Raw genomic sequence first — 19,833 nt, 5'->3', positions numbered from 1 at the left:
GCTCAAATGGGGAAAAATTTTTAGTAGCAGGAACTATGAAACACCATGTTTCAAGGTGCTTCATGCATCCAGTCAGCTTTATCAAAGAACTAAGCTTGTGAAAAGTAGAAAGCACACCTTATTTCAAATATCACTTACAATAACTGCTTTAGCTACATTTCTGTATTTCTGCTGCCCTAAAAATATCTCCATGGGAGATAAGAGAGGTGCTAGAACAACCAGATGGCACTTGCTTATATTTATAACATTTACATCTGGTGATAAACTACATGAAACATGATAAAAGATTAAGAAATGCCTGCACTTCAGTGAGAAATAAAGCTTTAAAACTAATTTTTTGAAGTTATATAGTAATCTCAGATAGTGGTTTGAGACATTAAGATGGACAATGCAAAAAGTCGTCTGTAATTCAAAGGATGTAGTCCTAAAGTACATGAGAAATGAGCTAGACTGAATCCTGATTTTTCAGGTACATTCACACACATACATAAACATTGGCATAAAAACAGTTCCATGATTACAAAAGTACAGTGTTTTGCAGAATCAAGGTTTATTCAGGACTATTTTCCCTCCTACCTTACTGTGGAGCAACTAAGAAAAATAATACTTGCAAATTTAGAAAAAAACAAAAAACAACAAGAAAAAACATTTTGTCTTGGTTCTGCTCCTGCAATGGCTAAAGTAATTCCTTAGATCCTGTGAGATTTTCTTTTTACACCTTCCTCTAAGAGATTTGCACATATAAATACCATTAAAAGACACAACAGAGTCTTAATGTTCACTGAGAAACTAAAAGCTACCAAAACACAACGCCAGGCATGGCTGAAGAGATCTCAGATCCTCATCCACTGCAGAGAAACCTTTCGTCACTTAGAATCACTTCCCTTTGGCCAGATAAAAACTCCATTAACAGTTTTTCTCTCATAAACAGTAATACCTGGAATTTATTTAACTAATGGGGCAATATGTCTAATGCAAGTATTTACACTTCAGCCTGTTAGTCTTTCAGTCACAGGAACCTCTGTCCAGAGAATGATTAATCTCACTGGAAACTAAAATAAATCAGATAACCACACCCTAAAATGCATCTTTTTATATATGCTCTAAAGACAGCTCTAGATACCAAGGCAGCTGGAGGGTGTTTACAGTATAACATCCAAAGGTAAATGAGATATTTTACACCACGTTTCCTGTATTCCAAGCTTTCAGCTGCTGTGTTACACCTTTTTCTGCAAGGCTGAGGACCCCACTAAGAGATTTGTCTCCCATGAGAATATTTTCTTGCTGTTACTTTGCTTTAACACAAAAACTCTCCTATTGGGGTTTCTGTAGTTCTGGGAAACAATCCTGTATTTCTTGCCATAAAACCATTCTTGTTTGTCAACACACCATCTGTGCTACATACACCATGCTTGGGGGTATGACCTGCTGTTAGTGACAACACCAATGCCAAACAGGGACAACCTCCCAAATGATACCTGAAATTCCTTACATTATACAGTGTTAAATTATCCCTGTTGATTTCTTCAGAGCCCAGGGAGTGCATGCCTAGCTCTCTACCCATTAGGATCCCAAGTCTTTTTCACAGTCACTGTCTCACAGCACAGTCCCTGTTGCTGTAAACACCTTGCATTTTTACTCTTAGATCTGTGACTTCCAGTCAAGTAGCTCAGCTCTGCCTCATAGAAACATACAGAGACACTGACATGAGAGCTTGAGACCTCTGTAAGGTTCAGAAAATAATGCCTCACTACCACTCTTCTCTCTTCGTTTTCTACAGCTTCCTCCTGTCCCCTCTTCTTCAGCCCTTTTCTGGGCCCCTATCAACCCAACTTCTTCTTCTTCATTCCTGCTTCCACGCCGTGTTATTTACACCTGTGCTCTCTTCACACCGGTAAGTTAACACTGCCCCATTTAAGGGGGATCATTTTTCACCCGATCTTGCTGCTCTCCGTTCCGCCTTTTACTTCATTTTCACCTGGGAACTCTTCTCATTTCAAGCTCTTTAATCAGCTTCAAACCCATCTCCTTTACTCAAAAAGCTCGCACACGACCCCAATGACCTAATTCCGAGATCAGCTCAAAACCAACGCTCTCCTGACCCCCCGACACTGCCACCTGCCTGCTACGTTAAAGGGCCTTTTCCTCCAAGTCTCCACTACCTCGATGGCTACTCTTCATGGCAACTAAAGCATTTTAGTGTTTCCTTGCTGCTCCTCGCGGGACACCTGCGGTCCCCAGCAGGCTGGGACTGAGGCACGGGGCTTAGAGCTTTGGTCGAGGCGGTGATCAGAGCTCCAAGAGGGCCCCAACCCGGGTGACTCTCCCGCTGCTTCTCTCACAGCGCTGCAGGGAAAGCAGAAGAAAACGCTTCCCGGCCACAACCAACACCGTGCAGCGACCAGCCCGAGCGCCGCGGACCTGTCGGCCGCGCCCTCCCGGCTCTGGGGCCGGGCTGGGCCGGGCCGGGCGGCGGCTCCGCCCCGCTGCGGGGGCGCCCGCGCCGGCACAGGCGGCTCCGCCGGCCGCGCTGACGCCGGCGGCGCTGAACACCTGGAGGGGCGGCGGCGGCGCCTGCGGCTCGGCCCTTCCCTCCCCTTCCCTCCGCAAGGTGAGTGCGGGAAGGGGGGGCTCGCTGGTCTCCGCGCTGGGGCCGGGCGGGGAGAGCTGGTGCCGCGGGTACCAGCCCCGGGTGGGCGCCGCCTCCCCCGCGGGCAGCCCGCTCCGGGCGAGGGAGGCGGCGCGGCCGCCGGGCCTGCGGAGCCGGTGCCCGTCAGCGCTGTATCCACGGGCGGACCTGTACAGAACGAAATTTCCGAGGCACAAGATGGCATCTGTTCCTCCTTTTGCGTTGTGTTCCCCCTCCCGCCGTGCGGTTGTCTCGCCATGATTATTGCATTTATCCGTTTGTGCCTCCCGTACATCCTCCCTGGCGCTCTGCCCGCTGGAAGCGGGGAGGGAAACGGCCGGTTCTCCTCGGCGGTTTCCGGCTTGGCTGCCGGGCTCAGGCGCAGGTTGCCCGGCTGCGCTCCGAACCCTCCTGGGGCCAGCCGGCTGGACAGCGGTGGCTGTGCTTCCTCTGGTCAGGTAATGGCAGATCTCCAGCCAGCACCGAGGCAGTAACAGCTGGTGAAATGGCAATTCAAGAACCCCACATTTACGATTTAAAGCTTACGATTTGTGAAAGGTTCATCTTGGTAATCAGATTTATTTTGCATCCATTCACCTGACCCGTGAAAGCTGCTCTAGTCCTCTAGAAGATACAAGGAAAATCAGACATTACTTGAAACATCGGATCCGTTTTTAGTAGCAGAAAGGGGTGAAGGGCACTGTGCTCTTTTATTTGTCGATATCATTATGTACATGGTCAGTGCCATATGTAAATAAGTCTCCTGTTCCACGCTGTTTTGTGTAAAGCTGATAGCCTCAAGGATCTGCATGACCTCTTAAAGCAGTAATTCAGGCTTGCCTTAGTTCAGAGGTGTAAATGTGAAACTGACGCTGGTAATCTCAGGGTTACATCCTTTAACCCCCTACCACCAAGTTACATTGTGGTAGTATTTTGGAAGCTTGGCATTGGAGTTGTTCTGTTCAGTTGTGATATTTTCTCCCTGTCTACAAGCCTTGTTTTAAACCAAGATGATATTTTATTTCCATGAGGCACCTGTTTGTTGACTTTTGTTCTCCCCATGTTTAATTGTGTTATCCTCTTTCTTTCGGTTTCCAGATAGATTTTATTTAATTTGCGTCTCAGAAAGCAGCTGTGACTCTTGTTTCAGAGTAGACTTATTGGAAATAAACTGTATTATTTTGCTCTAGCAAGACTCTTGTAGGGACAAAACTGTTTGATCATTTTTCCAAAGTGTTGGACAGAGAAAGCTGTGGGCTGGATTTTGGCATCTGCACTGCAGGTGGCATTTGGTTATGGTCTTTTATCTGATTTTTCTGATAATCTGCTCTTTCTGCTTTGTGTATCCAGCATTATCAAAGAGGGAGTGGAAGAATCACTTGACAGTGCTGCCTGGCGCAGATCTCAAAGTTGCAGTTCTTACTGGTACTTAGCATGACGACCAGCAACATCTCATTTAGACTTTAGCAATTTTTTTAACTGCTGTTTGAATAGCCTGTTGGTTTAAACTTAATGATGTAATGGTTTAAGATTACTGTTAATACCACTGAAGGAGGAATTTAGTGTCAAGCCATAGAGATCTTTTGAGTAGTGAACTGCCATAACTGGTATAACCAGTCACATTTTGCACATGACAAACTCTACTGGAAGATAATGTGGTGGTTAAATGCTGCCAAACCTCAGTCTAAATGAGTTTCTAAAGTTTCTTCACTGTCAGAACTTTATGTGTGAAACATCATTGTTTCCAGAAAGGTTCCAGCACTTTACTTGAGGATCTAGATGCTGGTCAGTGGAATTTTCAGTTCCTTCCTTTTCAGTTGAGAAGAAAAAATTAAACGCATTTTAGATAATGATGCTTTTTTCTATTGTGTTGGAGTTGAGATTCAAATATAAATGTTAGTGCAGATTTGCAGATTCAAGAAGACCAGTTATGATTTTATGGAAAGGGGAAGTTTCATTAACATTTTTCTTTTAGAAGTTTGTATTAGTGGGGGTGAAGGGGATCACATAGTGCAAAGTAAAATTTGTGTTGAACCCTACTACAGGGTTAGGAGGTTTTGTTCTGGCTTAATAGTGTTTCAAGCCCAACCATCTTTGCCAATTCTTCTCTGTTATCCATACTTACACAGTTGTTAAATTGTTCTCATGATTTCTCAAGTAACCTTTTCTTGAAGAAATGAATAATAACAGCTCTTTTCAGTCTTCAACTAGTGTTGAAAGTTGTTGGTACAAGTTGGCAGAAAAAAAATACGCTAATATCTCATCTAAACAAGAAGACAAAAAATGCTCTCAAAGACTTTTTAATGCTTTTTTTTTTTTCAAAATCACCTCTAAGAGTATCACTGTAGTTTATTCTTCAAGATGTTTTGCTGCTTCTCAACCATAAAATCACTCTGGAGACAAAATTACGCTACGTGATGCAGAAGCATTAAAAATGCAAAAGCCCAGAGTGTGAAGTTTGTTAGAGAAAGAACCAAACAGTCAAGAACAGTAGAAACATTTGACCTTTTTAGTGTTGCTAATTGTAATTGTAATAACAGTCTCCCAGTACCTTTTCCTGTGGCCATTGTTAGCCGCAGCAAAGTGAGGGGCATTTTGACCAGGTTATGCAATTGCTTACGTCAACCTTTAGAACTGTCTGTACCAAGTCACTGGAACAGTACTTGGGTTCATCTTGCAAGTAGCTTAGTAGAGATCACCACTGCTCTAGGAGCAGTCCCTGGTGTGCCAGGATTTTACTGAGAGCTGTAATATTAAAGTCGAGTGGACTATGCATCTGCTGAGAATATATATCCTGTACTGATGGTGTTTATTCAAAGGGTGGTGCAAGGAGATCACCCTGTATTGTTGCTGTGCATGCTAAGGCTGTTTTATTAATCGAATCTCTTATCCACAGATGTGAAATAATCTCCGAGGGAATCTGGAGAAAATTATTTTCTTGTGTTCCCTCCTCCAGCACTGTTTTCCCTTGGGTATAAATGGCATTGCCTTCTGGGATCTGAATGGATGAAAAGGCAGGAGCGAGGCAGAAATGTGAGAGGGATGGCTGTGCCAGCAAATAGGGCGTCTAAGTAAGAGAACTGTTAGTTTGAAGTTCTAAAGCATTGTATGTTTGTATGTAATATACTCTACATGCAAAAAGAGATTCATGGGGTTTTTTTATTCATTCACTACTTTTCCCATAGTTTCACAAAAGGAAAGTTTCCCAATATTGAGACTCTAGACTGATTCCAGGTAGAGTGCTTCAGAAAAACAATCTTGTCTCTTATAATCTATATACAGTACATGTTCCATATGATATTTTTGCTTATTTTGTTTAATAATATTCAGCTGTTAAGTTTGTAAATAGTGGCTCTTAAACTAAGAGAACAAATGTGTATTACAAACAATTTGATTTTGTGTATTAAAACAATTTGATAGTCATTTTGAAGAAACAAAGCAAGTCTGCATTTAGAAAATGATTAAATACTGCATAGTAAATATCCCCAGTTTTACTCATTTGCAGTGAGCTTAGACCTGCCATTCGATGACTTATACTCAAATTATTCTTCCATAAAATACATGTAGTACTTGCAATGCTTGCATTGTCTCACTGTTCTTCACAAACATAAATGGAATACTTCACTAGTAATGACCAGTGAAGTAAAAGATGTTACCTGAGGGGAAACTGATATTATGTACTGTCCCTACATTATTCCACAATATGCAGATGAAAAATCAGAATAATCTGAAAAGGAATTTAATATTAATTTTTGTGTGATTAAATAGCTCTGTGCAAATGATAAAGTTCTGTGTGCAAATGAGCTTATCTAAAAAGTGTTATTGTTTGCTCATCAATCTTGCAGTCTACCAGCATTTATTTGAAATATTTTGTTCTGAGACTACATGTACTGTGTTGTGACTTCATGTGCCATTCTTGTCAGTGTTTTTGAGATAATCTACTGGGTTAGGAATTTTTCATTCAACTGTTTAAAAATCAACAAAAAAAACCCCTAATCCATCTCCAAGTATAATTTCAATGCATTTTATGCTCTAGAAAGGAGATCACTTATGCTAGTAAGTTTGACCTGATAGTTTTTGGAATATTGTGACAGATATACAGTACCACCTAGACACGTTTTGGGTTTTTTTTAGACAGGAATGAGTTGGTCCTTGCACTTTGTGGGGGCAAAAAACAAATTAAAAAAAACATATTGACAGTGCCAAATTTCTGCTTTTTCATGTTGGCTAAAACTTACTTTTAGCCACTCAAGTACTGAAAACCAGAGTTGTTCAGATGGATTGATACTCTTTAGTTCTTGGTATAAGTGAGCAATAAACTCTCAAAGTGTAAATTTGCAGTTTGTCTGCTGCTTCTATTACCTTGCTTACATCAGAGTTGGGAATAGAAAAATAAAGACTAAATGATAGCATAAGAAACATGGCCCCAGATCTCATCCTTTTCCTAGTCTATACAAGGAACTTAAGTAGAATAATTTCCCACATTAATTGTATATTCTGAAATTAGACATGTGACAATTGTGTTTTGGAAGAAAGTAACTCTTGACAGTACTCTCTGCAGTAAATGTGACCTATACGTGCCCTACACAGGGTATTAAATAGAGTTGGTGTAAAATTGAATGAAAGACAGGTGTTAATAGTACTTTGATTGGATATACTGTGTGCAGATAGGTGCCTGGGTAGTGCTGCAAAATGCCAGAAAGAAGACCCAAAACATTCAGATTTCTACATGCCTTGTTCATAATTTCTTATGGTGCAAGTCTCTAATCACACAATGTTAGCAATTTAAGATACCTGCTGGTATTACAGTGGTTTATTCTCCACACAGTTTACTAGCTTGAAGAAAGGTGTGTTATATTGGGTCAAACTACTTCCTAGAAGAACAGACTCCAATTTCTCTGATACTTCTGTTGTTTTAAGTACATGCTTGGGATTTTTCTGCACATCAAGTTTGGCAGGGGTAGGGGGCATGGTAGAGTAGGTTAATTCTTTGGGGTTTTTTTAAATTCTTTGAAGGATTGAGACAAATGAATAAATGAATGGAATAAATGAGAGGTTTTCTGGGATGTCTCATAGGCCTTGGTAAAGAGGAGAAGGAAATGGCAAAAACTGTGTATAGAAATATTAGTTCCAGAAGTGTTTGTAGTGAAAGAGAAAACTGGTTCCAGGGGACTTAATGGAGTGTGGCCATGTCCCCGAGTGTTACTCAGTATGCTGCTGACTTTTTTTTTCCCACAGTAATTCAACAGACTGCTATGAATAGATTTAGAAGAAGGGAAGTAGAGCAGTGCTCTCCCAGCATGATTTATCTTTGTAGTTCGGGTGCCTGATGCAAAAAGCCGAATTTCTGTGTGCACAGAGCACAGTGGTGAGAATCTGGTTGAGGTGCTCAGCATTGCTCTTTGGAGGTTCAATTCACTATCTGTACAGGGACTTAGTCTTGAGAGGCTTGTATGGTAATTTAGGCACTAAAGTTAGATAATTGCAGTCAAACAGGATGGTTCTTTTCCCCTCTCAGCACCTCCCAGGTGTATGAATATAGCAGGAGCCTTCGCTGTGTAACAGATGCCATTTATTCTGTGCTTCTTTTAAGGGTGCATGCAATTTCTTTTTAGGTGTCAACTCCTGAAATAGATTGAAAGAGTAATTCTGTTGATACTGCAATCTTGTATTTCTTTTCCTGAGAACTTGTGGGTAATCTCCAAGATAGACACTTTCCAGGATAAGTAGCAAAGCTGTGGATCAGTCTGAGACAAAGGATTAGACAAAAACTTGTAATGGATGGAAGGAACTGCCATTGCAGCACTTAGACCAATTTGCAAACTTGTTGAATTAATAAACAAGTGCATCAGTGAGTAGTCTAACCGAATGAAAAGACTCCTGGATTTAAAGCTAAGTAAGCATGGATGATTCTGCAGGATTAGAGGATCAATATTGAGAATTAAGAGCTTTAGAGGAAAAATTAAATCTTGTCGTTTGTCATAGATATAGTTTGAACTCTAGATTCATTTTAGCTGAATTCGAGTGGTAGCTATTCTTGTATTTAAGAGCAGGCGTACTTCTAAGTCTGTGTATAATCTTCATGCTGAAAGACCCAGACTTCAGCTTTCACTCTCTTCCTGCATTGACAACATGGATAATTCAGATCTACAGGCTGTTATATTCTCTTTCTGCGTGGGAAAGGCAAAGTCAAACACCATTTGTAGCTCCTGGTCTGTGTGTTTGTAGACACACCGGAGAAGATAAAACTGCACCCTGCCTAGTTGCACCCTGCTTAGTCTCCATCTTGCAGTGAGAATGCTTCTTGTTTTGCAGACCCATTTACTTGGTTCAGTTTGATCACAGCTTCCAGGGAGCAGAGTGGAGGAGATAGGTTGTCAGCCAAGAGCTGTTGGAGGCACAGATGGCCTTGATTCCCTCACCTAAGCACATTTTCTTCCCTTCAAAGTATTTTACATAAATGAAATTACCACTCTTAAATTTAATATATAGAATAATTCCTTACATTTATTTTTGTTACTTAGCACCACTGTACTGTTACTGTATAAAAAGTTTCTTGTAAGACTATTCATTTTAATAAAACTGTTGACGTAAGTAAGTCAACTGCAATGCATGATTCTGCCATATTTGAAGTTACAAGTTGCAAGGATTTTGATTTATGGAGAGTCTGTTGGGATTTGAGGAGCCACAGAATATATTATCTGCTTTGAAAGAACAGTAGACTCAGAGGACAGTTCTGTCAGTAAAAGTGCTGACTTTTCTGTGTGTTTTGATGAACATATTGCCTTCATGTAAGGATTTTTGAAATGTGCTGTGCTGTTTGTTCAGTTCCCTTTCCTTGTTTCTGGATCTCAGAAGAATGTGTTGTTCAGTCTACTGCCTCCCTACATAACTGCTAGGTCATCTTTGGATGTTAGATTTGCTCCGTACATCAGCATTTATAATGTTTTTGCAAGGATTTCAGCTCATCTCTTTGTTCTGAGAAGCTGTGATTAAATCAACAGTTTGTTTTACATAAAGTCTTCAGAGTTGAAAAGATTCCTGTTTGATGCCTCGGGTTGCATCCTGATATTTTTCTATGTGATATGTTGTCTGAGCTAAGAGCACAGTAAGAGCTATGTAACCAATGCTCAGACAAGAAGAGGTACTTGAATTAGAGGTAAAGCTTCTGTTGGTTGGATTGGGTTTTAAACTGATATCCTCATAACCTAGGAGAATAGTAAGATCTGAACTTCACCATGCCACATGACACTTCTTACATTTAGGCTCACTGAAAAAAAGTAGTAATGTGAGTGACACTGATATACAGACTTGTTTATTATCAATGTAGCTGTTGGAGAGAAGGCACTCATGCCATCTTTTTCTTATACAAGCAGAATCTAAAGATTATGAATAAAGTTGTCCAGCTCTTGGGAAACCAGACAACTTGCGCTGCAACAAAATATACTAAAGCTACAAAAGAGAAGCAGACTTGGACAAATGCGTACAGAGCATGAGCTGGAGGGTAATCCTATAGTGCAGTGTATACTGCAATTGAAATCACACAAAAGACAATGAAAGAATTTTTCTATTTGCACAGAAAAATTTATATGTTTATTCAAGTGGTCTTGGAGAGTATAGAGAATCAGAGGATTTTCCATAGGAATAGAAATGAGACTTGCTAATGATGATTGTCTTCCATCAAGTTTCGTTCCAGTGTCACAGCTAATAAAATTCTCAGTAGGATGATGAATATGGCAGAAATGGCATGAAGTTCTGTGTGCATTCCAGCTGTTACGGCTTCCTGTGGAAATAATTTGTGGGTAGATAGTCTACCACCCAGAGAAACTCTGCCATAGCTGTCTGTTTGCAGGACCATCTTTGTTTCAGCATTTCTTGTTGTCTGTGGCAGAGCACTGCCTGAATTCAGCTGTATTACGCCTGAAGCCACGCTAAGTCTAGAAACAGTTCTGCTGTATTTCAGTGTCCAGGCTGTGCCTGTCTTCTCTGGCATCAATCTGCAAACAGGATGGTTTGTGGAAAGTGATGCTGAAGCTTCTTGGTGGCTCCTCAAAAACACCTGCTAGGGATTTTCGAGGTTTTGATCCCAGCTGGTTCTGTATTGGAATGGGTCTTTCAGCGCTGTGGTCCCTGTGTTCCAAGCAGACTTGTGAATAAGGCCAGCTCAGGTTTAATGCTTAAACTGAGGTAGCATTAGCACTCTCTCAAAACACTGAGAAGCACTCACAAAATTTCTGGAGCCATGAGTGTACTTCTTCAGGAAGCCTCAGATCCATTACTGTGCAGTATTAAATGTGGGTTTGTGTACAGTCATCTGTAATGTGGCACTGCTTTCTGTGGTGTGAATAAAGCAGGTATGCTTGCTTATGACACTCACTCCCTCATCTAGAGTATCCCTCTCTTTTGTTTGTTAAGATAAAGTCTGTCATGGAGATCACAAGTGTTGTGTAACTCTTTATTGTCAGATATCATGGAAACTTTCCAATACAAACACGTTCCTATAGGGTGGTGATGTTTTTTATTATTGTTAATAATTTTCAGTATAATACTATGTATTGAAGCTTTTCTTCTGCTTTTCATTTTTATTCACTGAGTAGAAAAACAAGCCAAAAAAGTTCCTTACATCAAATCCTTGTGACAAATAAAGCTTGTTTTTATATCTTAAACTGTAGGATAACATGAGTTAATTTTAAATTTGACTGCAATTTTTGGAGAGAGTATTGGTAGATTCAAGTTAGTGTCTTGTGCTTCTATTGAAGTCAATTTTGGCAAAGACCAACTGGTGTGCTACTTCTGTGCAGGACATTTGTCTTGTTCTTCGAAAGCATGAGTGTTCAAAACCTAAAGTAGTGAGAGGTTATGGGCTCATTCTTGGTCTCTCTCTGCAGCCTCAGGGCCAGCATTTTGTGACTGTAGGGATTCTTTACATGGTTGTGAAATGTTCCTTTTAATTATTGGATGCTTCCGTGGGCTGTTTCCAGTCCTCTCATATTAGTATTTCACTTTTTGAGACTAGACTTAGATTTTGGTATTTCTTTTTAAAAATCTCACTGCTTTCAGCTAAGCTATATTGTTAGCCCTTTTTAGGGCTGAACCAGTATCTTAAGCCTTTTTGTTTCATGGACTTGAAACACACAGTAACAGCACATGAAGTAAGAGATTTATATACATATATATATAAATAAATTAGGGCCCTGTTAAATTACTGCAGAGACAATTTACTGCACATTATTTTTTAGCAACTACATTTCTATTTTTTCAGTGCTAGCACTTAATAAGCTGTCTTTGCAAGCTGAATTTAGGACCAAATGTTGACTCCATACTGGAAATAAAATGGACCCTGGGATTGAGTTTGCATCCTGGGCTACTGCTTATTGCCACTGCTTAATTACAGCAATCTCCTTGGCATGGTTTTTATCTTCACTATCTAGAACTCTCTGGGACCTTTTTCCTCCTGGCATGTTTTGGGTGATAGCACATTGCAGGAGCCATTCTAGCAGGCAGTGTAGGTAAGGCTCCACTTCTGTGTGCTTCTCCCCTGATTGGCCATAGGACACCATCCCAGCAGGTCTCATAGCCTCAAACAGCTCAGATGCCATCCTGCCACACAGCAGAACAGAGAATACATGTTTTCATTTTCATACCATGACAGTATTGTCCACATTGAATGCAAAAATTCCCACAAAGAATATCTTCAGGGCATAACTAAGAAGATTTCAGAGTCAAAAGGTGACGTCAGATGTTCAAGAAGAAAGAGCATGAGCTGTTCTTGCAAATGACAACTGTTTCACCATGACCCTATGTATTTTTTGTAGGGACGTTGGTTTCCAGGAGAAGCAAGTGGACGTGTCCAGTGAATAAGGTCAGTGCTCTACACCTTCTCTCCATGCTGGTTGCTTATACTTCATTCCAAGTAATGTGCATGTTTTCCACCTAGATAGGCTGTTCTTTGCTTCCTGTCAAATCAAGTGTGCTGCTGAAAAACTGAGTCATGGATGTGTATACTAGCTAAATCCTGTGGTCTTATCTCACTCACACACCCCCACAGTTGACTTAAGGAGGACCAGTGTGAGAACAGTGAAGTCAAGAATATAAAGGTATTAGAAAATGAGTTCATATAGTGCCTATGGCTCTAGAAAGAATAGAAGAGAAGTCCATTCTGTATCTTGTCTGACTCAATGGTTCTGTAACACAAACAACAGTCTGAAAAGATTCTTTCTTCTTCCTTTTTTAGTTGTTGACGCTTACATTTAAAATCTGGTCTAAAGGCAGAGTTATGAATTTTCTCAGGCAGGTCTCTCCTGCAGTGCTTAAGAATATTTCAAAAAATTCCAATTCAGGCAAAATTCCTGCTCTGATACAATCTTGCAGTAGTATCTCATGGAACTTTGCCAGGAAGTTTCACAGGTACTGACAGCAGAGAGGTTAGACTCAGAGATCTGAGATTTGGCTCCATTCAGCTCCAAATGGAAGTGCATGTGCTTCACGCTTGCAGGAAGCATTCAGGTTGTTTGCACTCCCTTGTTTGGGTACCTGCAATCTGTTCCAGTCCCTTTGCCTCTCCAGTGCTAACCACACTGTCTGTATGCAGCACTGTGCTAGATACATTTCCAACATCGTGACTCTCTGTAGCCCCTTTTCTTTCTTACTTGGATTAGTTCCAAAGTTCAGTTTCAGCACCATTACCTCCCTAGCTGCTTTTTCCAGTACTGTTTTCTCAGTCAGTCAGCTTCATACCTTGGTGGAGCCTGTTGGTGTGTTTATTCTGTGCCTCTGCCTGCTGAAATCCATTCCCCAGCAGCACCATCCATCTCACCAGCTTCATTTTGGTCTCATCCAGATCCTGCTGCAGTGCCTCCATTCCCATGTCAACCATGTGCTGAAGAACAGTCCTCTCTGAAAGCAGCAGAGGAGAAACTGGGTGCTTGTTGTTTATGAGTATCTGGCTTGGCTGTTAAATTTGGCCTGGAAGGAGTGTGCTCAGGTACTGGTGGGAAGTGATGTGCATGCCATCTGGCCAGCTCAAAGTATAGTGGGAAACTTGAGTATCCAAGCTGGAGATAGTAACTTGAAAAATCTAAAGTTCTAATGCATACAAACCATATTCTATCCTCAGGAACTGTAGTGTCCCTTATAGAAAAACCATCTGGTCATTAGATTTCACATTTCTGACTCAAGACATAGTGTAACTAGTGTTTTAAAAGAATAGATCCAGTGGGATATAGACAAAAAAAAAAGGTAAAAAATAGTTAAATTTTATTGTGGCTAAAACTTGGAGGAAAAAGCTCAACTGATGGTGATGCCTAGCATGGACAGTTTTGGAGTGCCTCATCAAAAGTCACTGAATTTATGCCTGGTAAATTTGCTTTTGCTTGAAAAACTTGCTAACATAGAAGGATTGGCATTGCTGATGGCAGCACTTAAATCCATTTGTAATGGATTTTCACGAGAATTGTGTGTTACACAAGGCATTTGGCTCACAGATTGGGAAGTTTTCTTTTGTAATATGCTGCAAGCATAGGAATTTTCTGAGGGAAAAGAAACAGGATTTCTAGTGTTTAATTTAAAAATTACAGATACTTGTATTAACTGATAATTTCTTATTTAGGTGTCTGAAGAAAACAAGAATTATGGAAGGTCATAAATAGTAAGTATCTTGAAAATTTTTTTTCGTTCTAAAGCGCTAATAGTGTTTGATATGTTGATTTATTCCATTGGTTTATTGATCTCATAATTCAGGATTATGTTTTAATCCCAGAACTTTTTCTATCTTTTTGTGACCTTACGTTAGTAGCTAATTTTTAGTTTTTGCACCTTGCTCCCAGAATATCTGGTGACCTCAGATGAGGTAGCTCTAAGGCTGGTTAGCATCAGATGAATTGTGGTGTTTTCTTCACTTGACTACTGAAATGAGATCTCAGTTATTTTCACTGCTGTAGCAGAAGTCAAAGCACACAGCTAGCCAGGCAGCTAAGGCCTTTGTAATACCTTGTGAGAAGTTTGATGGGTATTTTTAGTTGTCATAAAAGTAATGCTATTTTTATTAAACTCTCATAATTCAGGAAGATTTTTTTTATTTATTAAAGGTTGTAAATTTTGTATTTTAAAGGTGTAGGATGTATCAGGTTAATATAATCTTCACCCAACTTGATAGGCTCTCTGTTGTCACTGTGTATAATGGTTTGTTTGTACAGAATTTCAAATAACATGTGCTATGTTTTATACATTTCTTTTCTGCTATAGCACCAAAAGACCTTTATTTTAATTTTAATTGATAAATCAAACTCTTGGAACTAATATTTGTGTAGAATTAAATGGGTAAATATCTTTTTGCTTTTCAAGTTTGGTGAAGAAGCCATGAAGTGCTCTGTGTAAGTGCTTTTTAAAATTATGTCCCTGTTCACTTCCAGTTTAATTTCTTACCGTCTCTTTTTGGTGATTAAGGCACTGTCACCTAACTCGCTGATGAAAAGTAACTAAAGCAAGTAATATAACCCTGTGAAAAAAATTTCTTTTTCAGGTTGAACTGTGTCACTAGTAACTGTGTAAGGTAGATGTGCTACCCCTTTGGGGACCATGTGTACCAATGGCTTGTTTTTTCAGAATGGCTGTATTACTTCACAGCAAATATATAGATACATGTAATCAGAGGATCATAGGATGATTGAATCACCTGGGTTGGAAGGGATCTTACAGATGATCTGGTTCTAACCCCACCTGCCACGGGCAGGGACATGTCTCAGTGCATGACTTGATGTATATATTGGCTTTGAAGACCTCTTGGGGTGGCAGCTCTGAACAGTCTGTATGTTGTGAACAGAACTAGGGGTCAATATGTCACTAATGAACCACAATTTGTCACTCCACAGGTGGAAGGTATCTTATCAAAATAAACCCAACCTATTTTAGTTTCATAGAGTATTCAATATAGCAATTTTTAGCAACCATGTACTTCTAAAAAGCTGAAGGAGTTCCACAGCTTTTTATATATGCACATAGGGGAAAATGCATGTACTTTTGCACAAATTAATAATGGAATGACACTTTCTGAAAGAGACCAAGATTTCATTGTACAATAATATTTCCTATTAAGCTGTCATTATGGAATGTGGAATTTATATATTGTGCATTTTATTAAGCCTGCTACAGGAATGCAGAATTATTTGTCAGTGAAAACTAATTCTTGAAACAAAAGGTTTCCTGTTAGGCACCCACAGTTGTCATGCAGTCAGTTGTATAAAGAGAGATATGAGATATCAATCTTTCACATAGCATGCTCAAAAGAGATGAGTGTTCTTCTAATTCTTTTTTTATTCAATTACAAAAAAGGAGGCAAGAAGTAGTCTATTCCCATTCAGAAAATGAGCTGTGTCAAATCCCAACAGTGCTGAAATGGCATGAAAATTGCTACCTGCTTAAGCAACTCTGCTAGTTCACTTGAAACTCTCCTATTAATTATGCAAAACAAAAAGTTAATTCCATGGGCTATAAATCATTTCATAAAGCATTGGGAAAAATTCTTTGAACCTGTTTATTAGGCAGTCCTGCATGGTTAAGATATTCAAGTTGAAATCAGTGCATTATTTTTCAGAGCAGAATGGGAAATACAATAATTTAGTTGCTTTGTTATTAATGCATAATGAGGAACTGCATGTTAGAATATGTGTCAGCATGCAAATTCAATATTCTTAATGGAGATGTATTAATTGAATGTGTTAGACTTCTTTTTAAAGTATCCAAATGAAGTTTTAAATTTTGTTTGTTAATATTCTAGCAACTATCCAAGAGAATTTTATGATCAATATGCTCAAAGCCAAGAAAAATCTGTGGTCAATAAAATGCAGCAGAAATACTGGAAAACAAAACAAACCCTTATAAAAGTTACAGGAAAAAAGGAAGATGAACATGTTGTGGCTTCAGATGCAGATCTGGATGCAAAACTAGAGGTTTGTAATGTTTACATAATGTGTGTTCTCTGTTTGTTAATTTTTAAAGTGTTTTCATTTCCACCAGGCCTTTAATATGTGTGCACATAGGATACAATAACATACATACATTTTTATAATTTTCATGTAATATCTCTTCCAAATTCTGATGAAAGTATCTATGTAAATTCAAGGAATATAGGGGAATTTTGTAACACAGAACCCCATGTCCCTCTAACTTTATTTGGAACTTAACATATCTCAGATTTAACTTCATGTTTTAGGGGCAGATTTTCTCCTTTTTTTAGCAGGGGAGTCAGGAGATCATCCTTATCCTTTGCCTATATCAGTTTAAGGTGATTTGTTTTGAGTTCTTTTTCCTAGTAGTATTTGAGTGTACAAATGCCTTTTTTTTATACAAGTATAAAATACCACATATACCAGAAAAACATGCAGTATGCCCAGGAGCAAGGTGCACAGTGTACTCTAGAGGTTTCGAGCAGATTAGTGGGTTCTGACATGGCAAAAGAAGCTTCTGAAAGTCTGTAAAATAAAACCAAGAGAAGGAATCCTGCTGTGTGACAAATACAGTCCTACTGACAGTATCCTCACCCCCACTGAGGAAAAAAGAAGGTTAAAATTCTACAAAATGAAGGCGTAGAATGTCTTAGGGACAAAGCAAAACACTGAGGATGTACTACAGAAATGTAATAACCCAGTTAATGTCCATGTACGTTTTGTTTGTGTTGTTTTCTTATGTGAGGGTAAATGTTTTGCTTTACTGGCTTTCCTGCAGTTTCTTAAAAAAATATTGACTTAGGATTCTCAGTTTATTTAGGTTTTAGCTGAAATGCAGGAGGCTGTAGTACAACCAACACAAGAACAGCAATAACTTATCACCCAGTGGTTCTACCTATGGAGTGTTCACAATGAGTTATAAATCAAGAGTATTGATGTAAAACAAGCTGGAAGCATGCAAGAATATTTTATAAGTACATATCTGAGTTTTTACCATGTCTATTGTGTTGCAGACTCATCAGGAAGGATGCTTTGTTAGCTCAGGTGGGATTTGAAATAGGGAAACTTTATCACATAAGTGAAAGAAGCATGTTTTGGACAAATTCTCACCTGCAAGTCATGCTCCCAGTTTAAAAGACAAGACCTGTGTAAATGTGTAGTCAAGCAGTGTTGAAAGAAGGCACTAACTGTGCCAGTGGTCCATTTGACTTCCAACTGTGTAATGCCTGATATGGTACAGTTTAGGTTTCAGTTGCAGGCTGGAGGTTTTAGATGGACAGACAGAGTAGTAATTCCTAGAAACCATCTCCAAATATATTAATGACTGGCTTTTTTTTTTTACCTTTACTTCCTTTGGAAGCTGCTGCTTTAGAAATTTGCTTATAAATTTTATGAAAGAAAACTTTCAGTTAAAATCAACAACTTTCTGTTGGCCATACCTATGCAAGTTTGCTCCATTAGACTTCACAGTGTCTATGAAAAATTCAGTATGCATATTCCCACATGTGAGAATGATTGATAGATATTTTGATAACTGTTCTACCACAATTTTTAGAAACAGATTTGTAACTCTTCTTATCTATATAAAGATAGCACCTAAAAACCCAAAAAACCAATACATGTAGTTTGGTTAACTATCAACTGTTTATTATAGATCTGTTTCCAAAGTTATTTTTTCTTAATTTTCCTTCTGTGAAGTTAGGATTGGTCAGTCTTTAGTTTCAGTGAATAACTTAATTGAAAGAAGAGCATAATTGATAAGGGAAATACCAGAAATGTTGCTCATTGTTCGAGAATAAAAGACTGTTCCCTAATAATTTCTTCAAAAACTTAAGTTTATTCTTGTATTTTATTCCTTAGTGTTTCTTGTGTACATGTGACAAATGTTTGTGTATTTTTTTTCAATATCAGCTGTTCCATTCTATTCAGAGAACGTGTATGGAGTTGCTGAAAGCAATTGAGCTGTATCAAAAAAGGATTTGTTGTAAGTATGATCAAACACAGTAGTTAAAATGATAAGAAGGTCTGCATTATGGATTCACTGAACAAGTGAAAAGGTAAAAATGAAAGTGGGGAGCTACTAGTTTCATACAATTCAAAAGTAAAGATAATGTTCCTTGCAGACAACTGAATGCAGATTTGCTTATTTGTTTGAAGATTTCCCATCTCTGAAGTTTTATATATTGATTGATGCAGTGATAGCAATAATGACTTGAGAATGCTTTCTTCAATTTTTTTTCCCGTAACTTGGTTGGCTTGTTTAAATTCAGAAGTACCTTGTCTAGGAATCATAACTCCTTTCTAAACTGTTCTAGTGTTTTGCGGGTTTTTTTTAATAATCAGGATTGCTTATGAAGAATTTTTGGCTTATTACAGTTTTATGACTAAGTAATCAATGCTATTATGATGAATTTGATAATGCTGACTTGATTATAAAGACCCTACTAATAATTACTAATAGTAATTAGTGACAATCATTAGTGAGAGATGAGGACCTAATTTGGGAAGTTTCAAAGAACAAGTTTGTATTAAATGTCCTCTAAAGGTTCTCTGCAGTCCATACTGTTTGATTTCTGGCCTGAAGGAGAGACTTCAGCTATTAAATCATCTTCCAAGTTACTGTGTTTTGTTGAATATCACCCATGTTTTCTTGAGCCTTTCATTTTTCTTTATCCCAAGAAAGTCAAAGATGATAATGTTTCAGAATCAGGAGGTAAAAACTGAAATACAAAATAGTAGTGTATCAAGTAAGGAAGTGGCAGGTGAAATCTGATGGAAAGATTTGCATCAGATGCATCTTCTACCAAAGAGTGCTGAGTCTGCATTGGAGTTGACTATTGCCATTTTGAAAAATGGCAAGAGAACTTCAGGAGATCTTCTGTCATTGTTTTGGGCCATTCTCCCTCTTGACAGTCGATTGACATTGGTACTATAGGAGATCACTGCTTTAAAGGACAAAGATGAGGGCATCATGAAATGTTTTTGTAAGGTTCTTCGAGGTCCGTGGTCCCAGTTTAGAAGCAGTCAACAATTCAGTGGAAAGCCACTTCATCTTCCTGTTTAAAAAATGATCAGTTACTTTGAGGTAGATGTGTTTCAGATAGTTGAAATACAGTGTTTGAATTATAGAATGTTAAAGTTATCAAGTAATCTTGCCGAGTAATTTGAAAGTAAATGTTCTTTAAAATGAAGCATTAGATTTTCAGGTGAAATTTTATGTAGTCAAGCATGAAAAATGGTGAGCAAGAGCAAAGCAAGTTA

General features: G+C 38.8%; 1 protein-coding gene across 6 annotated transcripts in view; it reads left to right on the top strand.

The window, feature by feature from the left end:
- Nucleotides 1-2,467: 2,467 nt before the first annotated feature.
- Nucleotides 2,468-19,833, top strand: part of ICA1 (islet cell autoantigen 1) — a 66,407-nt gene continuing 49,041 nt past the window's right edge. For 2 of the 6 annotated variants that reach the window (XM_014878491.2, XM_014878490.2), the window contains exons 1-6: nt 2,468-2,611; nt 12,445-12,491; nt 13,470-13,613; nt 14,238-14,276; nt 16,404-16,575; nt 18,484-18,556. In XM_014878491.2, the coding sequence (XP_014733977.1) occupies nt 14,260-14,276; nt 16,404-16,575; nt 18,484-18,556 (262 nt within the window). In that variant the 5' untranslated portion in view covers nt 2,468-2,611; nt 12,445-12,491; nt 13,470-13,613; nt 14,238-14,259. Of the gene's footprint in view, nt 2,612-12,444; nt 12,492-13,469; nt 13,614-14,237; nt 14,277-16,375; nt 16,576-18,483; nt 18,557-19,833 lie in introns of all 6 variants that reach the window. The other 4 variants (XM_088162210.1, XM_088162193.1, XM_088162227.1 and 1 more) reach the window with 2 other exon arrangements.

The sequence above is a fragment of the Sturnus vulgaris genome, chromosome 1, assembly GCF_052056855.1.
Source record: "Sturnus vulgaris isolate bStuVul1 chromosome 1, bStuVul1.hap1, whole genome shotgun sequence".
NCBI lineage: Eukaryota > Metazoa > Chordata > Aves > Passeriformes > Sturnidae > Sturnus > Sturnus vulgaris.
This window is presented reverse-complemented; position numbering and strand designations above follow the sequence as displayed.